The sequence below is a fragment of the Athene noctua genome, chromosome 5 (genome assembly GCF_965140245.1).
Source record: "Athene noctua chromosome 5, bAthNoc1.hap1.1, whole genome shotgun sequence".
In the NCBI taxonomy this organism is placed as follows: Eukaryota; Metazoa; Chordata; class Aves; order Strigiformes; family Strigidae; genus Athene; species Athene noctua.
This window is the reverse complement of record NC_134041.1, coordinates 11545361-11567578: the sequence shown is the minus strand read 5'-3', so window position 1 is coordinate 11567578 and position 22218 is coordinate 11545361. Positions and strand designations below refer to the sequence as shown.

The 22218-nt window shown below is 38.7% G+C and overlaps 1 protein-coding gene across 1 annotated transcript in view; it reads right to left on the bottom strand.

Annotated features, from left to right (window-relative positions):
* The window catches only part of EIF2B3 (eukaryotic translation initiation factor 2B subunit gamma), a 103640-nt gene that overhangs the window by 64134 nt on the left and 17288 nt on the right, over nt 1-22218 (bottom strand). The window contains exons 4-5 of the mRNA XM_074908142.1: nt 18229-18388; nt 12483-12594 (exon numbers count right to left, since the gene is read on the bottom strand). Coding sequence (XP_074764243.1) covers nt 12483-12594; nt 18229-18388 — 272 coding nt within the window. The remainder of the gene's footprint in view (nt 1-12482; nt 12595-18228; nt 18389-22218) is intronic.

Sequence of the window (22218 nt, the reverse complement as noted above, 5' to 3'; positions counted from 1 at the left end):
TTTTTGAAAACTGTTAATCTCAACTTTGGGTCTTACTATTCAATTAGATGACAAAACTAGTTCCTCGGAGATGCGAACACTGGATTCTATTCAGGACACAAACAGTGGCAGGGAGGGGGACATTTCTGCTTAAGGTAACAAACAGGATTACTAAAAATGGGTTCTCGTACACTTTTTTCCCCCCCTCTTTATTTTGATCCACGTTAGTATAGACTTTGTCTGCTTGTCCTTCCTCATGCTAAAATTTAAAAGCATCCAGAATTTTGGGAATAAATATTTAACTGTGAGTGTAAATAAGATAATTATCTGCTTTTAGAGACAACACACAAGTTCAAGTCAGTGCCTACCTGCAAGGAATGCCTCTGATGCTCATCAATTTTTCTCTTCCTTATAACTTCATCTAATTCCCCATACCCATGCTCTACCCAGTCTGCAGCAAGCCAGAATCAATGATTTTGACAAGTAAACTTACAATTATAAACCAGATCAGCCCTTGCAAAGATACAGCCCCAGTATCTTTCACTTGTGTACACTGCAGTTGTCCTTAACTCTCCCATATGCACAGCACACAATTGGTGCAGCACACCTTCCCATAAACCCCGTTTATTTCAAGTGTTTTGATGCTGAACAGCTTAGGTCAGCTTTCACCTCTTCACCATATAATAACTTTTCAGGTGCTGGTCAATGATGAAAAACACCAGCTACATGTCAGCCTATCTAAATACCTTAGGAAACAGCAGTATCTTAAGACAGCTAAGACACTTGATACTTCCACTGAGACTTGCATTAACACGGCCAGTTTTCTTACTGTCATTGTAGGAGGAGTAGATATGCAGGCAGACAGCAGGTAAAAGACTAAAGCCTTCTACAAGTCCTGAACGGAACCTGTGAGTCACCTTCCACTGCAAACATGAAGTGTTTTAATTTAGGGAAATTAAGAAGTGAAAGGACAGAAAGAGTATCAAAGCAAAACTAGCCTTTAAATTATTGTGCTGCAGTCTGCTATGAGATTTCTGTCACTCAGAGACTCCTGCTCAGTACTAGACACCTTTCTTAGAGATACACAAATTCATATCCTTGCATCCACACACCTTTCTCATATGCACAAGTTCATACCCTTGCATGCACTGCCTTCAAGATGGTGAATCAATTAGTTACAACTTCAAAACACAGAAATGAAGGAACAGATAAAAGGACAGACTTCTTCACAGCAGGTTACTCAACTGTGCATCAGCTCTGGTATTTGGCATTTCTGCTGTTCATGACATTCTTGACTTATAGGTTCATTATATCTTCATTTATGCACAAGACCTTTATGAGGCTACTATCTGGCAGAGCAGTATCAGCTCATTTAATTACCACAACCCATCATTCAGAAAATATTAACTCTTTCTCTTTATGGATAAAATTGTCATTAAAAACTGAAAAAGCATATCACACACAGCAGCCCAAATTAACTCAGAAGATGTTTACAGCAGATCATTTGTAAAAAACAATTGTCACGCTTCTAAAATGTCTAGGAGAAATGAAAGCAGTTAGTCTTTGGAGTGATCACCTTCTAAAGGGAATTACCTTTCTACTGTGAAAAGTAAGCTGTTTGAAGAACTATAAAAGAATACACTCTTACTGATATTTGCATTTTGCTGGAACCTGAAATTGCTGACCAAAGCTGTACATATGGATAACATAATCATGACTCTTAACTTGGAATTTAAAAGTTGCCATCAGGTGGCCAAAGTAGAAATGGAGAGAAGCAAACAAATGCAAGTATTAAACAAATATAGACATCACTTTTTCTCCTCTATCCAGAGTAATATGGACCTGAGAAAGCCCAGACCATACTACTGTTTCTGCACCAGAACTGGCTCACACTGAGTCCTCCTGGTACTCCCACAGCATGCCTGGAGCCCCCGCAGGCCTCGCCAGCTCAGGAGCTGCTCGGCACCCAGCTACACCGCTGCCGGCCGCATGGTCCCTCGCATGTTAGCTCAGGTGCACTGCTGCAAGCTGTGCCAGTATTTGTAAAACCAGTTCATGTGCATGCAAGGAATCATCTATCTGCAAATTTGGTCATGTATACTCAGGAGTAGTGGCTTATCAATGCAAAAGAACACATATTTAATATTTCACTGTATGTCCAGTGCTTTTGTGTGAAAAATTGGAGAAACAGTACACTGAAAGGAAATTAGAGAGAGTGGAGTGGTAAGAATAGCAGCACATTAACAACGTTAACACACAATAAACTATATAATAATACATTTGAATAGTACTGGCATTTGACATACAGAAATGCAAGTGCTGAAACTGAAAAACACAAGTTTTAAACATGATCTGTAGCTCATGCTATATGCAGTGTTACATCAGCTGCTTCCTGCAAGTCATCTTTAACAAATATATTCTGATTCTAAATGTAGGAAAGCCAACAGTTAATACTCTGTACTCAGAGCAGCATTTTACATTTACACTATGGACATAAACATTCATGAGTTATGCCCCTGAGACAGGAGAGTAATATTGCATTCACTTTAAAAAGTGAAGAAAGTATGAGAGACAAACATTAAGTGGACTTCTGAAGGCCACAAAGCCAAGTAGAGAAGTGAGATCTCTTTGTATATTAATTACAAGACATTCTTAATGCAAACAAGTGATAGCACATCGATTCACATGTTAACTTTTATCTTTTCCAGCACCAGATCACCTGTAGAACAAGAGAACTCTTCCTCTGTAAACACACAGGTTACTTATTTTAATGCTTTTCTACAACAATCAAATGGATTAACATTTCTATTTTTTCCCCAAAGAAAAGAACAGATACCAAGCAGTGAGGTTAGACAACTTTCCTGCAAACCCTTTAAGCCAACAGTTGTCCAGGACATGAGAAGTCATTTTTTATCCCAGGCACAAGGTTATCCCTGTCACATATGAAAGCCTGGAATCTATATAACATCCCTAGTATCAGAATCCCTTCTTTTCAGCTTACAAACATCAAGGGCATAGCGAAAAAATGCCAGCCTACTTTTTTTCCCAGGTTGCTTCCTTCATATAATAATGTAAATCAGAAAACGCAGAGTCTTGCATTCTAGAGCTCTACACCACCATGGGGTAAAACTAAAACAAATATCCTCAAGAAACATATTCCTTAAATCTGAAATATATCCTACATTCTCAAAGAGCAAGATACAGAAAAACATAACCAGCAATCACTAATTTGTTTCACTGATCTACCCCCTCAATAGCCAGAGGCTACTTTTAACTACACTGACTTAACAAAGGAATCTAAACTGTATAAGTCAACGTATCAATTAACATTTTGTTTAGGAAGAGTTACAGAAGAGAAACAGAATGTAATCATTTGCTAGCACAGTGGCTCCAGAGGTCTGGGAGCGAGTGCAAGAAGAATGGAGTTGAATGTGGGAAGGGTCCATTATTCTTTCAATAGCGTCTGGTGCTGCAAAATATGTGGTTGCATACTTTCCTACTTGAAAGGCTTAAGTCTTCAGTAGCTCCTTGGTCTGGGAAAATGGCAGGCACCCAAATGCTAACCCAGGGATCTAGGAAGGAGATCTACCTGAAGAACAATATTTTTCAAGTGGCCTTAGAAGTGAAAAATAGTCATAAAGAGAAGTCTCATTCCCAAGGGATTTTATTCCTTCTGTCTGGCTGCTGTTCATCAGGTGCCGTTCCCCTCACACATCCCCAGCACATTCTAATGCAAGAATGGAGAGAGGGCCTCTCTGAAAATAATCACACTTGCTGAAAGACCTGCCCGGCATAAATATCTCTAACAACAGTACAAACAGAAATCAGACTTCTTGCCCGATACTTAGTTTAAATTTATGGCACTGCTGGCCATGATTCTGTTATTACTATTCTACCTGGCTAAGGCTCAAAGTCACAAAGTGGGAATTTCAGAGTTATTTTCAGAAATTATGTAGATCGTTTAGGGAGGGAAAAAAATTTTTATATATATATATATATATATAAACACACCTAGTTCTACAAATGCTGTACCAATGCATTAGTGAACAAAGCTATACATTACACACATATGTACACATGTATGAACACATGTACCATAGAGATGGGACAGAGAACTTAGGGACACACATGGCCTCTGAAATTATATTTAATGCTACACCTTGGGAATAATAAAGCCAAGGGAAAAAAAATAAAATCAAAGGGAATACTGTCTGTTGTGCTCTTGCAAATATCACCAGCTGCTGGAGGATTTATATGCAGAAAAATTAGAAGTTGAGCTTTAACTTCAAATTCCCTTACTTTCTTACTGATTTGCTTCCAACCCTTGGAATTTTAATTAAAGTCCATCAGCCAAATTTTTTCTGTCTGAAGGCTCTAAATTATTCCCTTTTTAAATCTCTCTGTATTGACTGACCCAGATTTTTCAAAATCTTGAACTTCCACTAACATGAATTATGAATACAGCTTCATACACTTTTTTTTTTTTTTAAGAGGTTAAAGGATTTCAAGAGGATCAACCCAAATAATACCAACAGCTATTGATGGCCAATATGCAGGTATATATAAGTTATACTTAGAATGAGTAATTGTGCAAGATACAGCATTCTGTATTGCCAGTTCACATATCAAGCTCTAATAGCCACCTCCTCTTAACAGAGTATATCATATTTAGTGACTGGGGAAGGAAAGAGTTGTATAAGAAATCTCTGAGACAAGTGGATAAGAAGTTTTACTGCTTGTAAAAGGCATCTCTATCTAATCTTCTCTAGCTGGGGAAATGATGCAATAAATTTGATGAAGAAAGGAAGGATTTAAAGCCAGAGAAAATCAGGATTTGTCAAAGCAGAAACACAGAGGACACGCTGCCCTTAGGAATAGATCTCTGCTATTTACTCGATCTACTGGAAGAACTCCCGAGGAGCACATCTTAGCAAAAGAAAGGAAAGTTTGCTATGCTCTTCATTTCCTGTGTAATTCCAGAAACTGCCAGCACAATGCTGTTTGGGGAGATCCACGCTACAGCTATTCAAGAGGGAATTCAGCATTGTATTCTGAATGAATGGAAACATTTTGAAAGATATATATTTGCTGTGAGTAAAGTAGAATGCAAACCCAATAAGGATCATGGGCCCACATATACCTTCAACCAGCTAATTATATATTCTGATTCTTTCTGTTATGACTTTCACAATATTCTTAGCAGTGCTAAAAACACAGTAAATCATCCAGGTTAGAATTCACAGTAGCTATGAAGTGAGTGTAAGAAATCAGCATTAAAAATATATATATTGTGCAACTACAGTTCAACTGTACCAAGTGTAGCTGATTTTAATGGAGAGGCTATCACTTCTATGTATCCCTGCAAGTTAGTGATTTGGGATCTCAATAACCATAGTCAAGGAAAGGCTCTTCAAAGTTCAGGTTTCTTAAAATAAACTAGATGAATCGTTCCTTGCAAAAATCCCCAGGGTATTTCCCTCCAGACCACTGCAAAACTCTGCTGCTAAGCATGACAATTTAAAGGATTTAAAAAAAAAAAAAAAAAAAAAAAAAAATCAGTAACACAGAACAGCAAGGGAACCACAAGCTTTGGCTGGGCTCACAAGCCAGGACCTCAGCCCCAAGCAGAATCAGACCTTTTAACTGAAGAGGAACAGTCACATGCCTCATTTCACCCTTACTTTGCTTTAAACTAGGCCGTTTCCTCCCCCCCATATTCCACATTGGCTGATAAATTCCCCAACGGCGGGTGTTAACTAACTCCACATTCCAGTCTGCTCTGCGTCATGGAGTTCCACATCCCGCTGATGAGGAACACATGGTGGACATGTGGTAGGGGAGAGCCTGACAGCGCTCGCACAAGTAGGGATAACTCCTCTGACCTTTGGCTTTTTTTCTCTCTGTGCCATCCCAGCCACACAATAAGGAGTCTGTGCCCCTCTGTCACGTACTGGTCATTCTGGGATCACTGGACACAAGCTGAAACCTTAAGATTTCAACAGGCAGCTATACTGAATACATGCTAAAAAGATATGTTGAAAGCAAATAATTGATCATTTGGAGTATCTCCCCTAACCAGAATATTCAGAGGAACCTTCAGATCATACAGGTTACATCTGGATCAACTGGGGGAAATATGTTGCAAAAACCACCAGTGATGGCTACAGTTCCCATCAACTCTGAAATAAACTAACTCACAGCCTTGCTAAAAAATACAGTGGCAACTGTATTAAAGTATTAAGACATCTTTCTAAAACGAACAGACCATTTGTCATCTTTTCAAGACCCAAGCCTGACTTAGAGGAACAATGAGATTCAAGTTCAGTGTTGTCCAACCTGATGACTCATCTGGAGCACTGCATTTACTAAGTCACATGGACTTGAGGGCATCCAAGCAATACAGTCATCCCTTCCTCCTTTGAAACCTCTGAAAAGTAAAACCGAATCATGGGCTAAGTGCTGGTCTGAGACCGCAGCAGACAGACAGACAAATGACTAATGACAATCCATGCAACATACATTTACTGACGATTTAAAACCAAATGCTGAGCCTCACACTCTCTGCTTTTAGTCTTATGCGTACTGTAACGCTGGCAAGAATCTTGCAGTAAAATTACATCTGTTGCCAGTAAGTCTTTCTATAGCTACACTCAATAGAAGTTCCTGCTAATATTCCAGATTCTAAGATTCATGACCTCTTACCTGTACAAGCTGTCAAGACAAGACATGACCTTTCTTTTATAAATAGGACCTGGATATGCTGTACATTCCTTTCACACCCCCCTGCAATGAATGGATAAAATAACATGGCAGCAGCAAAACAATAAAATCCCGTGGAAGCAATAGTATTAAAATCAGTAATAGCAGTACGTTCTTTAAAATATCAAGTCAACATCTCACTATCTGCTTTGATAGTATGTTCACGTTTATTGTAAAAGTATAATAAAAGCACCAAATTAAAATGTTTTCCTTACATTTGGCTACATCCATTTTAGAAACAATAAATAATTTTTAAAATACTGGATTTCTGAAGTTACAGGCTACACTCGTCCCCAACATATTTACAGAAAAGCAAAGCAAGTTAAGCAAAGTTTAAAGGCATAATAAAAAGGGCAAACTTTCTGTGAAAATTAATGCCTTTTAATCACAGCAGCTATTCCTAGTGAACTGAGAAACTTCTAAACAGGACGGAAGACCTTCAAGTGCATTCTGAGAACATCTACTCCCAACTCATGGCTCAAACAACTCACAAACCAGTATCTTTTTTTAAAATGTTCAGCAGAACCCTCTTTTGTAAAGAAATATGATTAAAGCTACACCAACATTTTTAAAGTGTGGTTATAGTCTGAGAAGTTAGTGTGTAAAAATCACACCCTCTTATTCAATAGACCTAGTTCCCCTGTTTTGATTCAGTCAGATCCGCTTGCTTTACTGGATAAAATAACTTTTTACAACTTTCTAAATTCCTACCAGTACTGTGAAACCAATTCAGTTCTGGGAAGGGGAACCAGATTCTTTTCCGGCTTGTGCATCTGCAAAAGGATTATTACCTAAATCAACACATACAATTTCTATTTTTGAGATGGAGGAGCCAAAAAGAACTTATTTTCTGGATGCTGGTCAGAAAATTTTATTTTTATTTATGAAAAGAGCAGATCCGGAATAACAGGGAAGACATGAAGATCTATGCATCACTAAAGTCACGTTTTAGAGAAAAAAAGATATAGTCAACACCTTTCCATGGCATTCCTCAAAATATCACTTGAATGCAAAGGAAACTTAGTAACAAAAGTTTGCTAATAGTGAAAACTACTGATTTTTCCCACACAGGAACACCACCAAAGCTAATACATTTATATTCATCCTGTAGACATCTGAGCCCAGCAGAGTTTTTGCTCCCTGGTCTGCTCTGAGTTGCTCCTCATGGTTTTCCTACTGAGTTGGGTTATTGTATCCCTGCCTTCCCTGCCAGTGGCACCTTGTGGGGACCACTCCCCACAAGTAAAAGTAAAGCACAAAGTAAAAAGAAACAAGTTATCAAAGTCCTGCTGTTTAATCTATTAAAAGTAATGCAACTCATTTTGACATGTGGCTTATGAAGTACTCGACCATATATCCTGCTGGAGGCAAGCTGGAGGTGGTGGCCCCCTTCACCTGCACAACTGGATCTGGAAGAGGACATCTGCCCATGACCTAGTTTAGGATGCTTTACACAGTGGACCTCTACCAGTGTTATTCTCAGCCTCTCTCATGGAAGGAAATTTTAAAAGGGAAAAAAAAAAAAAAAAAACAAAAAACACCATAGGAGTGGCAGAGTATTTCAGAGATGCCAGTTTCCTAAGGAGTGCAGTTTTAGAGAACAGAAACACTAAGGAAGTTGCAGTGTGTTTATATATGATCCACTTATTTAAAACAAATTATCAGCAGAAAAAAAAAAAAAAAAGCAGTATCCCAAGGCAATAGAAAGGAAATCAAGTGTATCAAAGCTATTCCTGAACTCCTATTACCTACCCACTTGGCAACGCTGACTTTTAAAATTATATTACACCATTCATTTCTACTCTCATGATGCAAGGGGAAAAGGAAGAAAAAACCTCCCCCACCTCACCCTCCTCTTTTTATTAAAATATCTTAAAAACAGATCTGTATTGTTACTTCAAGGTTACTAATGTTAGTACTGTATATATTTATAGATGAGGTATTCCTTTCTGTCTGAAGCACATGAGGTAATAAGTAGCTGGAATTGTCACAGTGATTTATTAACATATTCTCCAGGAGAAGCCCTGCACCTGCGCCTGTGCAGACAGAACACCCACGAAGGCTGAACTCACCCTTACAAGGCCCACAAGATCTTAAAAGGAAATGCTCCAAATTTAGACCTGCTCCAACAGGTGTCTTTTACTGTCTTACTTTGCATGACCATAAATATCAGAGGTGGAGCAAAAAGCTCCCTGTCCATTGTAATTGTGCTTTGAAAACAAATACCTTTACCCCCTCTGAAAGCAAAAGCAGCAGCCATGGAATTCTCATCATTTCCTCACTCCTTCATCCTGCCAAGACCCAAGTCAGAGAGATGTCACCGGCAAAAGCAGGCTCCAGGGATGAGCACATAATCTTTTTCCCTTCAAAGGGCCCTAAGCTAGCAGCAAAGCTTCCCCAAACTGTATTTCTTTCATTCTAGTATCTCATCTTGCAGCTATTTGCCAAAGTGAATGACACACACAGGCTGTTCATGGCTTTTTATAAGCTCTCATTACCCAAACAGGGAATCATTTCCTTGAAAATGCTTTCCCCAGCAGCATTAGTCTCTCTAGGCACCACCAATAAATTTGTCTCCTGGCCTATCCTGATGCACACCAAAACATGCCTGGATGGATGTATTTGTTACTGTTTTGCACTTGTTTACTGGAGGGAGGATGCTACCTGCGGGACTCTTGTCATCAGGGTGATTAACAGTACAGGAAAGAAAAAAAAAAAAAAAAAAGGGACAATTTTAACAGCTGGACAATTTTGCAGGACTGCTCTGGCAAGCAAAGGAGCACAATCCAGAATCTTTCCTGTGGTGTAACAAGGAGAGGCATTCTCAAAACCAAAATGGCTATCCACAACTCACAAAACCCCCAAAACAAATCAAAACAACAAATCTGGAAAAGAAATCCTAACCAAACTGAGAAAAAGAATAACAGGTTACACCACGAACTTAGAAATCCTATTAAAATGTTTCATTCTGTAACACTTTCGTTATTACAAAATGCCTGAGTCAAGAGCAAATAAATATTTAATACTCAACAGGTACTCAGGAAAATATGTGTTTTCCCCTGTCCCTCCCCACCAGCTGCTCTTTTATGGCAGGAAAGTGAAGAGCGTGAAATCCAATGATAGGAAGAAGGCAAAGGTCAGGAAAAAGGTTTTTCTTCAAGGATTTAAATTAGTGTTCTACAGCTTTGGATGTTTTGTCAACACAACTTCCCTCCTGTGAGGAGGGGAAACCAAAGGTCCTTTGAACCATTTCTGTATGGGACCTAGATTTTTACCAGTAATAAGATTCCTAGCTTTAAAGAAAAGTTCATCTTCCCTCTTCCCATTCCTTTCACCACTCCCTCCCTGTCCCTCCTTCCATCCCTCTCCTTAAAAAGGGAGAGAAAAAAGAAAATAAAAAAAGGAACTGAAGAGCAAAACAAGCACTGAAGGAGTTCTAGAGTTCATATAACAAGACCACTGTAGCCCTTCAAAGGGACCATTAAAAGCAAAACAAACAAAAGCAACACCCTCAAGATGTCTATTGTATTTTACAGAGGAACAAATGACTGTACTGGAAATTCTCCCATCTTGCCACAAAGTCTGTTATTTCATCAAAACAAAGTCCAGAGATCAAGAAACAGCCAACATGGTAGCTGAAAGTCAGTCACTTCAAGTGATCCATGAATAAAACAAGATTGGGCTTGCTCTTTTTTTTTTTTCCCCCTCCTTGTTTTACTATGATGTATTAAAAAAAAGACTTCAAAGATTATTTAAGCGTCACTTTTGTTTCTCACATGAGAAAGTCAGGCCTTGAGCAGGTCTAGACAACACAGTGGTTAAAACATCAGTAGCTGCCAACACTTTGTCTTCCTAGAGCTCCCACAGTTGTTGCTACCCTGGAATTGCCTCATTTGAAAATATTTGACAATTTCCATATACTGTTTTGCTTCCCTCAGAGCTTCTCCAAGATGGCAGCTGTAAAAGAGAGAGCACATGAGCATCCACAGCAGGCAGTTTCAGATGTCAGAGGCTTACCCAGGTGGATACTGGCCCAATGCTTCTGCCTGATTCTTCAAAGCACTTTTTTATTTTTCTTTTTTTTTTTTTCTTCTTTTTAACAGTTAGGTCTTCTCTTTGTGCTCCTAGCGTATCCTATTGTCTATGGGTTTTACTTGGAAGGTGGCTAACACTTTATATTAACTTTCATAGCTATGCATATGGAAATGTAAAAAAGGAGACATACAGATTTTTATCCCATCACTACATTTACTAAATCCCAAACAGTAATGCTCAAGAAGATCTGCTGAAGACAATGCTGAACAGGTGCTCCTGAAGGCAAAGTGTGGCCTGCAGGATAAAGCCTGATTTGATTAACTTAGCCATAGGGTAACAGGAATGAAAATCCTCTGGTTAGATGAACCTGTAAAATCAGAGGTCAACTAAGATCACACGTTACAGCAATTTTTAAGTCATTATATCATAGCCACCCACTAGAGCTAGGAGAAAGCCACAGACACAAGCCCATCACTAACAGTAGATAAATATTCCTCCCTAGCCCAAAATAGATCTATTAGTCTTTGCACAAAAGCACAGAATGCAACAGTGCTGAATTTCCTACACTACGCAGATCAGCTGCTGTGTATGTATAGTAGGCTTGCCTGCAGCTTAGTCCCTGCCATGTCCGGGAAAAAAAACAGAAGAGAGCAAGTAGGGACATGCTGGGACAGGCTCTTTCCATCATAGCAGTTAAGACGGCTCACTCTTGACCACCCTCCTTCTAGGGTAATCTTTCAACTTGGGCAGAAGGGGGTCATCTTTCCATGGGCACACAGCACGTCCGTCCCTCGCATCTGATAGCAGGATGTTCAGGGAAAGATTACACCTAGCTGTGCCCTACAGCATACACCAGAATCATTTTCACAGAAGAGATTTATCTGAGAGCAAACCCCAAATGTCCGCATCCTTGACTTGTAAGGTCCACATGGATGAACTTCCCAGCTCTCAGATGGCTGCCCCAAAGGTGTCTAATCTCACAGAAGTGAAAGTCTGACTGTCAGCTTGGGACAGACTGGCCTCTCAAGGAGCCAGCAGAGCTTTCCACTGAACAGGGCAGACAATGTGTGTCTGAGAAGACTAAATTCACTGTATGGAAGAGCATAAAGAGCAACACACCATCTGTCCTTCTTCTACTAATGGATATGAATTACACTGTGCAGGAAGCTCAGCTAGCCTGGTGTATTTAACAAATTCATCCAAGTTCCCAGTACAGTGCAATGGTGGATATAACAGAGATTCTCTAATTAATCTTTTTGGGCCTGGAAAGACAGCTGAGGTTTTGTGCCTTATATGCAGCGGAGTTTCATGAAATCCTAAGAGCCTCTCTCAGATACTCTGTAAAAACATTTGGGACACAGCCAATGAGATTAGCATTTCCTTTACAGACATATAGGTCTACCACACTTCTGAATCTCTGATTCCAAACTGTATCTGAACTATAGTGACACTGGCTTAATTTCAAGGAGAGTTACCTTTTCACCCACTGCTTTACCTTCCCCAGAATTTTTCACAATGAAGGTATCAGACAAGCCTATCGACTGGTTGCAATGATGTAATGAATAATAAAATACTGCTCCCTGAATATTGCAAAAGCTGCTTTTCCTCTTCCCTTCTCATCCTACTTTGTCTTTAACCATCACTTCTAGTCTACAGTTGGTTTTCCCCATCTCAAGTTCAGCTTCCATTACAAGGACTCATAAGCTTACTTCTGAAGGATGGATCTTTTAATGACAAGTTCTTCATCCAAGTCAGCTTCATTAGCCATGAAGAGCAATCTTTTTCCTGTGTCATCCACTCCAATGAAGTCACGCTGCTCCACTGAAGTAGAAAAATCAAACACAATCATTATATAACCCTGTCTTAATGCAGGCTGGAAAGACAAATGGGACCACCAACCACCCCCAAAATATGAAATACTAGGTTTCAGACTAACCCAGCAAATCAATGAATTTGCAAAAGTTATCCACAATATTTATCAACTTTTCAGTCAGTGTAGCTGATACATATAATTACATTCAAAACATTGGCCCTGCAAGGTTTTTGCATCCTTTTTATGAAGATGTCAACTACAGGTCCTGACGTGCAACACTTCATCTTGAGCTGTGCTTTACTTCTCTCTTTTCTCTTTTTTTTTTTTCCCCTTCAAAAAACCTTCTACATGAATTTACACAACAAACCTAAGGCAAACAGAGTTCTTCAAAATCCAGCTGCTTCTTCCTCATCATAAATTACTCCACATTAGAATTAGCTGGTCTGGAGAGGATTATGATTTCAGTTAAGACATAACTACTTTGCAACTGATCTACTATTTCAGATAAATACTGATAGCAATAGAAAACCTAAATCACATACAGAAAACACATAAAAGTATAGATTCTAAGACTCTTACCACTGATGTTTCTCGGTAGGTTAACTTGGTTTAAATACTTATTTATAAAACTGCCAACTGAGAGAATACCTAATAGTCACATATATTATTGTGGCAATTCCCATCTGCAGTTGGTGACTGTGCATCAGTGGTGACTTTGGTCTACCAAAATGTAAAGCATTTGTTTTTGAACAGTTTTCCACAACATCTGAATGTAGCTTATTCTAACTTTCACTTTGTAGTAAAAGCCATCACACTGATAGCAACCATATACTGATCTGCACAGGAACACAGGCTATACAAGAATGCCATGGTACAGTTTTAACAAAAACCTCTTTTCTCCCACTAAATACTATTATTTTGGGCCAAATTGACAAATATTCAAGCTCCTAAGTCTTTAACCACACTGAAGTAGCAGCATGTTCTATAAGTAGTTAATTCTCTAAGATCTTTTCTCAGCCAAACTATTTTAAACTCCATTTTCCCTAGTTCAGCCCCATCCCTTATTTTACTTTTACCAGTTCCTTCAGTTACCATAGCAATAACGACTATCAAAATAGAGTCAAATCCACATAGCTGTTGAAAGTTCTATTGGCAGACTTTGATCCAAGTGATCAAGCAAGCATACCCTCTTCAGAAATCCCCCCATCCCTTCTCAGAAATTAATCATATAGCAAAGAAGTATAAAAATAGACGTGAACATGTAACACTATGACAAATTAAGTACAATTAGGATAAAAGCTCCCTTGCTGTAAAAACTCAGAAGACTTGAAAGCAGTGCTGATTCTCATGCTAAGGAGGGTGACGAAGTTTGAGAGTAGGGGCTAATCACCCATCGCCACTGCCACCTAACTGGGGTCTCATGACAGCCTAGAAACACAACCGAGATTGATTTTTCCTCTGTCAAGGTACGAACACTTCTCAAAGTTCAGGTCATGGCTGCCCATCTCCTGACCATTGTTACAGTAACATACTACATTGCTATAGCAAAGCTCTAGGCAGCAAAAAAAAAAGGGAAAAAGAAAACTTGATGAAAACAGGACCAGGTACATGACTGACACCAAACCAGTTTCTCTTGCTTTTGTGGGTAGGTGAAGAAATGGACAGTGAAACCATGTGAGCGTGCTATATTTTTTTTGGTAGCAGATGACAGGTCAGGTTTTTCCCTGTACACTGGCAATAAATATCATCACTTTTGTAATTTAGAAAAGACAGAACATATTACTAAAATAAATTACCTAGAGATACAAGAGTGTTGTTTCAAATAACGCTGGCATTAGTTAGTGAGTAAAAATAAATGGAAGAATGAATACATAACTAGTTTACAATATCCCTGCAAGGAAAGTATGAGAAAAATGGTAAAGCTGCAGTGATGGTAGCTAAAAAATTGTTTAAAGACTAAAAATGAAATGCAGGATGTGTTTTGTCTCCTCATGATAGATAAATAATGATTTGACACAACTACTGCAATTTATTAATTACCTTAGAAATTAGATCCCCATCAATTTTAAGGACTTTAATGACATAAAGAAATCATGACATTACAAGAGAATGGAAGTTGAGCAATTCAGCGAGGAGAAGAAATAATTTTCAGTCAGATTTTCTAAAATTTTTTTAATCAAACATAATTAATTGACACTTGGGAAAAAGACACCTTTGTTAAAGATTCAGTATCCCCACCCTTTCAATTAAAGGGAGAGAATTCACACGATGCAGCCTGCAAGACCACCAAGAGGTCTTCTGGCAAACACAGGGAATACCAGTGATGACATGCCTGCTGCTTTCAAGACAAGAAAAACAAGCAGGAAAGAGTCACCATTCCCATCTTTTCTGCCTTTCTTTATACACAGAAAGTTCAGACACTTTTCCATTCAATCCAATGGCAAGTCATCTTTAAGCACACATCTTCATTCTGGGTGTCTGAATTCCTGACACTCTGTTTATTTGGGTTACTACCATTCACTAGCACTCTGGGTTTTGTGGGGGGTTTGTTTTGTTTGTTTGTTTTGATTTTTTTAATTGACATGCCTCTTGATCAATTTAAAAAGCCAGTGAGATTATTACTGTCAATATTGACCCCCTAGATATAAAAGCCAATTAACTTTACTCTGTAGCTTGCAGTTGAGTTATGTCAAGCATGTCAGGAAACCATCAGTATGAATTTATAGCTGCTTAACACTGCAATTCATACTAATTTAAAAACTGTTCCTCTTGAATGTTCATTAATATCCCAAAAGCAACAACTCTGTATCAGATTCCATGACATATACAAAACAGAAGTCTTGTTGTTCCTCAAAAAATGGATGAATTTGTAGGAACAGTGAAACAACAAATCTGCAAATATGTCTAGTGGCTTGTCATGACTAAGGATCCATTTTCTCATACTAACACTTGAACAGTACAGTGCAAGTACATAGAAACATTATGTGTTTAGAGAAGGAGCTAATAGTGCCACATACTATGAAAAACTACCCAATACATTCATGTTAATATCTTGTCTTCAGATGTTTATAAGCTTCAGCAAATTTTAACTGTTTGGGATGAAATTTTCAGTGCCAGGTACCTGTCTTAAGAGGAACATTTGGAAAACTAGAGCAAAACCAGTTCAGCTACTTCTAAGGCTACAGAAATAAAGTGTTTAGCCTAAGCTTAAATGGCTAGGTGGCCCTTCCCTTGAAAAGCTCTGGCATTCCAGTTCTTCAGAGAAGACGCACAACATTCAGTAAGTGCTGCTGGCCTATGTATCAGGAATGTACTTTTTGCCATCAGACTCCATTTTAAATGTTTGAAAAACTGCAGTTTCATATGCTCTTTCAAGACTTCTACTTTTTGCTGCAAAAATTTCTGCATATTTTATTCTTAAGGAAAGGTTGTTTCAGTTCTTCAGCTCCTAGGACTGATCGAATAGCAGGTGTCGTCTAAGGTCTTTTGTACCATCAGGTGGTACAAGCAAAGCACACAAGCCATGAGCCTCCACAGCCATGCTGTGATGACTGCTCCAGGGGAAAGAGCTTCATCTGTTGTGGTTTTGCAACCTGTTTTTTAGAAGGAAATAAAACTCATAAGCTCACAAGGGTGAGGGGGAAAAGCATAAAAATGAGGATTCTGCAAGACAGGCTGGAAGGGAAAGAAAACAGTCTCTGAAAACTGGTGGTAATTGGGACTGTCTGTGAAAGGACACTGGACCACAGAGATAGGAATCAGGAGAAAATAAAAAAAGGTGACTATGGGCAGATAAATGAAGTAGGTTGAGATGAGAAGTCAGAACTGGAACGGGGGATGGGACTGGTAGTGAAAGAAAAGAATAAAGTAAGAGAAAGAGAGGCTGGACTCTTGACAATGATCCTTGAAGGAGAAGACTTGGCAAAGAAAATAAGAATGGAGGTTGGAGGTGGCAAGAAGCCAGCATGGGAAAAGAGAAAGGGGTGAGCCAGGATGATGTTGACAGAGTAGGGAGCAATCACTCTAGTAGGAATGGAAGTCAGGAGGTCTGGTGCTCCCTAAAATCTACTGTCCCTCTCCAGAACCTGAAGCACCCCCCAAAATTCCTGCCTCAGCAATCCCCTGATTTTAGTAAATCACTGAAAAAGATCTGGTAGGGTTCATGTCTCATCTGAGGCAGTTCATAGAAATCAACTTACTAGTGCTATCCATGATAGCTCAAGTAGAGTAGTTCTGAGTAGGAGACCTTAGCATCCAGGCCCACAGAAAAACACTGTGGGTATCAAAACACTTCCACATAATGGAACTGTAATGTTTTCAAGTTTGGTTTTCTACAGATCTGAGAAATCATACACAAATTTTAACAAGTGATGTAGAAAGAGTTCTGCTACAAAGTCAAGCACACAGACATTAAAAAATAAGCAAATTAAGAATGCATGTGCATCCTGACGTGTTTACATTTGCAAAGAATCTTCAGATGATCTTGTTTATCCTCATAGACCACCTCACCCCTACCCTGTGTGCTCAGAGCTCACTTACTGGGCAGCGCTATGATGTTTAACCACAGACCCATTAGTTTATAACTCCTGAATACTCAACTCCGTGGCTGTAGTACTGCTCTTGTCAATGTTTTATGTTCCATTATCACTTAGATTGCCTTTTCAAAAACAGGGGAGTTTAGAGCTGCTTGAAAGTCCAACTCCTAAATGCCTTCAGCCCTACTAACCTTACTTTTTGCTCCAGAAAATCTTTTTATGCAGAGTCTAAGCACATTTTAAAAACACATTTTCTCCACTTTCAGACACACACATAGTCCAACTGTTGGCTTCCATTTCACTCCTCTCAAACAGTTTGAAGCTATGCTTTCTTATTCATATTACTGTAATGCCTCTGAGCTTTAATCATGGACCAGGACCCACTAAACTGGCAATAATCAAGCCTCAGCAATTTAACAGATATCATTAAAAGAAAATGAGAGGTATGGTATGGGAACAACTGTATGGTATTTAGTACTTTTAGCATATAAGTAAAATGGGGATAATAGCCCTGCCCTGCCTTACAGCAGTGTTGTGAGAATAGATACATTAAAGATTACAAGGCACTAACTAAGATATTATGGTAAGAGGGACAAGATAAGCATCTAACCAAGTCCTTGAAATCAGTGGGAGTTTTGCCTAGCAAAAGGCTTCTGGATGTGATCTCAGAAGAGTAATTCAGTACATACCATGAGAGGGGAGAATTTCTAGAGGCAGTTGTCACCCACCTAATGCTGGTCCCTACAGTCAGTGATAGAATTCCCAGCTATAATTTGGCTGATGCTTAGTGCTTTTGAAAAACCTAACGGTTTTAATGTTCATATGTAACAAAAATTTAGAGTTTGATCCAAAACTCACTGAAGTCACCTGGAGCTTTTCCCTTAACTCTTGTGAGCTTTGGATCAGAGCCTACAAGATTACATGAGTCTAATACTTAATTCTGAGCTGGAAAAAAACAAGTCACACCCCCAACCAGGCAATCTGAGGAAAAAGAAGGTATCTGTACCTCTTTTATTTCTTTTACTTTGGGATTGATAACTAAACATATCATACATACCAGTGGTTTCTCTGTCATTTATTAATAAATATATGTTCCTATCTACATACCTGGCTTTTTTTTCCCTTTCTGTCCTGGTACCACTTCTGTGGGTTCATGAGTTTTCTTCATCAACATGGAAAGAGTAGCATCATGCGTCCGAAAGAGATCCACAACTTCATATAAATCAACATCTGTGATCAGATCGCAGCTCAACACCAAGACATCAGTCTGTCAAAGAAGAAGAAAAACCTTCAGAGATACAAGTGACCACATATGGATTAGCATTTGAGGACTCAACAACAAACACACCCATATCTTTTTTTTTTTTCCCCCTTTTTACTTTAAACACAGGGTCTGCCATACTCTGCCAAAAATAGTTACTATTTTTACCAGTTCATTTTCTCAAGTCCTGGTGTTACTGAATTAGTTATTTGGTTCACACTTGATCCAGCTCTGGACCATAAAGAATATGTGAGCATCTAAAGTGCCATCATCTGCTCCTGAGGGAAGGAACCAGGACACAGAAGCCACGGCTTTCAAGATTGGCATGAAATTCTGCAGTATTTACAACAGCTACTTTTATTTACATAATTATGTAGAAAAGAAATCTTTCTGAAGAAATCTTTTTTAGCTGACTTTGCATCTGGCTACAAACCACTGGAAAAGATATTTAAACTATGTTATTTTATCGGGGAGAAAAAAAAAGAGCAAAGACTATCTAGGATGTGATTTACTCAGTAATTGCACCATGATGGTGGGCTCAGTTTAGAAATACATTTCCTAAAACCAGCAATACCCTATATAAAAAAAAAAAAAAAAATAGGAAGTTAGGTCCTATTTAATAACAGGTTTGTATAATTTTGATCTCAAAGGATTCCAAAGTGCCTTACAAAGTATTTTAGAGAACTGCTGCATATATCACAGAAACTCTGTCACATATTGAGCGAGACGTAGCAGCTTCATTAACCATGCACACTATCAATATACTCTGGCTAAAAAAACAAAAAACCAAAAAAACTTAGAAACAATTTTCTGTATTTCACATGCGTTGTGGAATATACGGTCAAAAATATACTAGTTCAGCAATTATCTTCATTTAAACTGATCCTAACATAATATCTGTGCAGCATGGCCCACAGAAAAGTATCAAGTTTCCACTTTTTTTTTTTTTTTTGATGATCAACCTTCTAAACACATCTCAGGAAGATAGTGTTTCTTTTTTGACATTTACCATTTTCACTTTCTGTGCTACCATTTACTGTATGGTAAGTCTCCTTGCAGAGCATGACATGGCTTCCTAGTTTTTAAAAGAAGAAGTTTCCTAGTTTTTAATATAAGAAGGGCACTACAAAATACTTGGTAAAATCTGAGTTGATCAGCTCATGGAGGATCGGTAATTCTGCTTTTACTTTTGTAAACTATCTTGGTTCAAACCCAACTAGCTCTGCATTGACCTTTTATTACAGAAAAAGGTTTATTATAGAAAGGTTTATTTTACAGACTTTATCTAATACTAGGAGATTCCACATTGTAGGTGAGACTAACTGAGGTCTGGTATTTACATTATTTGACAGGTTCTCCTACAAATACTAGGCAGCTTCATGCGTTTACAAATAAGTTGGAATTCATCATTGGAATTCATCATGTCACAAACTGCTAGAGCTGCTGATTTGGCATGCTGTGCAAAAGGTCAAGCTCTTCAATTTTCATTTGATTTCTCCCCACTTTACTGAGAAACACCTGGCTGTTTTACAGGAAGGAACAATGTGGAGGTTGAGAGTTTTACACATTCAAAACCTGACTTGCATCACCCCCTTTTAACATTTTCAAAACGTGTATTTTATATTATGGTTTTGCCCAAGAGAAGTGCTTTAATTATCACTTCTCTAAAACAAACAACACTGCACACATTGGAAAAAAAAACCCAACCCAAACCACTAAAGCAAGTTGCCCAGCACTCTAGAGCAGTGCTGCTCCAACATTCCAGTGCGTACAAAGAAAGTAAGAAAAAAACGCAACTTGGTACAGAAGTAAATCTCCGACTTCAGAACTGTAAATAATGAAGAAACACATATTAAATACCCTGGAAAACCGTGCAAATTTTCTCATATTCTGTTTTTACAAGAGCACGAATGTGTTACAATATTTGCAGAAAAGGCCAAAATGTATCCAAGACCCATATAAATAGAGCCCTGCTTTTCAAGCTCAGTTTGTAGAAGGAAGAGATCGCCAGCTTCAAGTCTAAATGTATTCATTCCAGTGGTGAAAATAAGAAATAATAATAAAAAGAGCGAGACATACACACCAATGGACTTAGGATAAGCAACAAGTATCTGGACTTGTAAAACAAACCTTGTAATTATTTCATATTTTACTAAATGCTTTAATCTGTCACTATAGCAAAAACCCAACAAGCATTCCATAGTTGTGAACAGGCTCCTGGGTTTTTTCTCCTCACTATAGGACAAGCTTTTTGCAAAAACTGAATGCAAGACCCCTGAGGAGCATACGGGAACAGAACCACCAAATGTCTGGTTGCCATCTGTTCTACCCATTTACTCTCCCAATATGTAAATAAACGTCAGTGAGCGCAGGGACCAGTGAAACACACAGTTGCTCTGTAAAGCCCACATTTCTGCCTCTCCTCCTGATGAGCAGAGCAGTGGCCTCAGAAGCACGCTGAGAATACACCATGAAAGGCTCTTTTGGGACTTGACAACCTCCCCTTTGAAACACCACCCCCCTCATAAATAAAGCCCTCACTGTCTAATGGATGCACTTTTTTTTCCAGTGTACAACTCCTGAACGAATAAACTAATGGCTGAATGAAAAAATAAACTATCCTAGAACCCTAGCAGAAGTGTGTGTTTTTCTTTGCGTTTTTAGGGTGGGTGTAGAAGAAAGAAAATAAATGGTAGAGCTTGTGGGTTTTTTACATATATACATGCCAAATAAATACAGTGCACCTTTCCCAGTTGAGCCACTGATACAAAGAAGAGAAGTACGTACTTACTACATGCACTCATGTGCTAACAAGGGGTATGTGAACATACTTGACTTCATGAATTATGCAAACACCTAAGTACACACACACATACATCTCTTAATGAAATACATGTAACAATGATTACATCAACCCCAAACTATTATACAAACAGACGATAAGAATCAACATGAACTGATTAAAAAAACCCAGCAAGCACACACCCCAAGCAGAACCACTGCAAAGGAAGAAAAACGCATGCACAAATGCACTCTCACCACCCATTACAACCACAGGAAGGACAAGGCAAGGGTCTTAACAAGGAGGACCATCTAATGGATGAGGCATGAAAAAAACACTTGGAATTTCTGGCATTTTCCTCCTCTGCCAAATTTGATATACGCCATTTTGTTTACTACTGTTATGACACAGAGGAACCCTCGTCACAGACCAAGGCTCTACCACAGAAACTGCTGTACAGACCAGGTGAAAATATCAAAAAGCATAATAAAAGAAAACAGCAAATGACTTTGGATTGGGCAACTCCAGAAAACATTGCAGAGCTACACAGGCATAGGGACCGCAACCCTAACTTGCTGGTAGCACAGCTTACATATTTTTTGAGGAGCACAAGAGCCATGAAAAGACAAAGAGAAGAGTCACTTGGGCCTCAGTAATCCCATTTAACCTCAGATTCAGAATTCAGACTCAGGTGTCGATCCTTAGAGAAAAATGAGGTCCTGCAAAGATCATCCCACCTATGATCTGAGTTTCAAGGAGATGTTTCTCTTTCCCTGACCATAGATGGAGCCATGGGCTTCCATTCTAGCCATCACTGAACACAGAGTGTTAAGTCAAGTAAGGAAACATGGCATTTAAGGCCTCGAAACCTCTGCTCTCCCTTTCTAACACTGGCTAATAGCACTTCACCGTCAAACATTTACGAACTATGAAATGCTCAGATATTATGAAATAACTTACATACTTAATCTGGATAAATACAAGACTGTAACACAAAACATCAAGAGATTTATACAAAATAGAGAAAAAAAAAAGTAAAGACCTCAAAACCAAC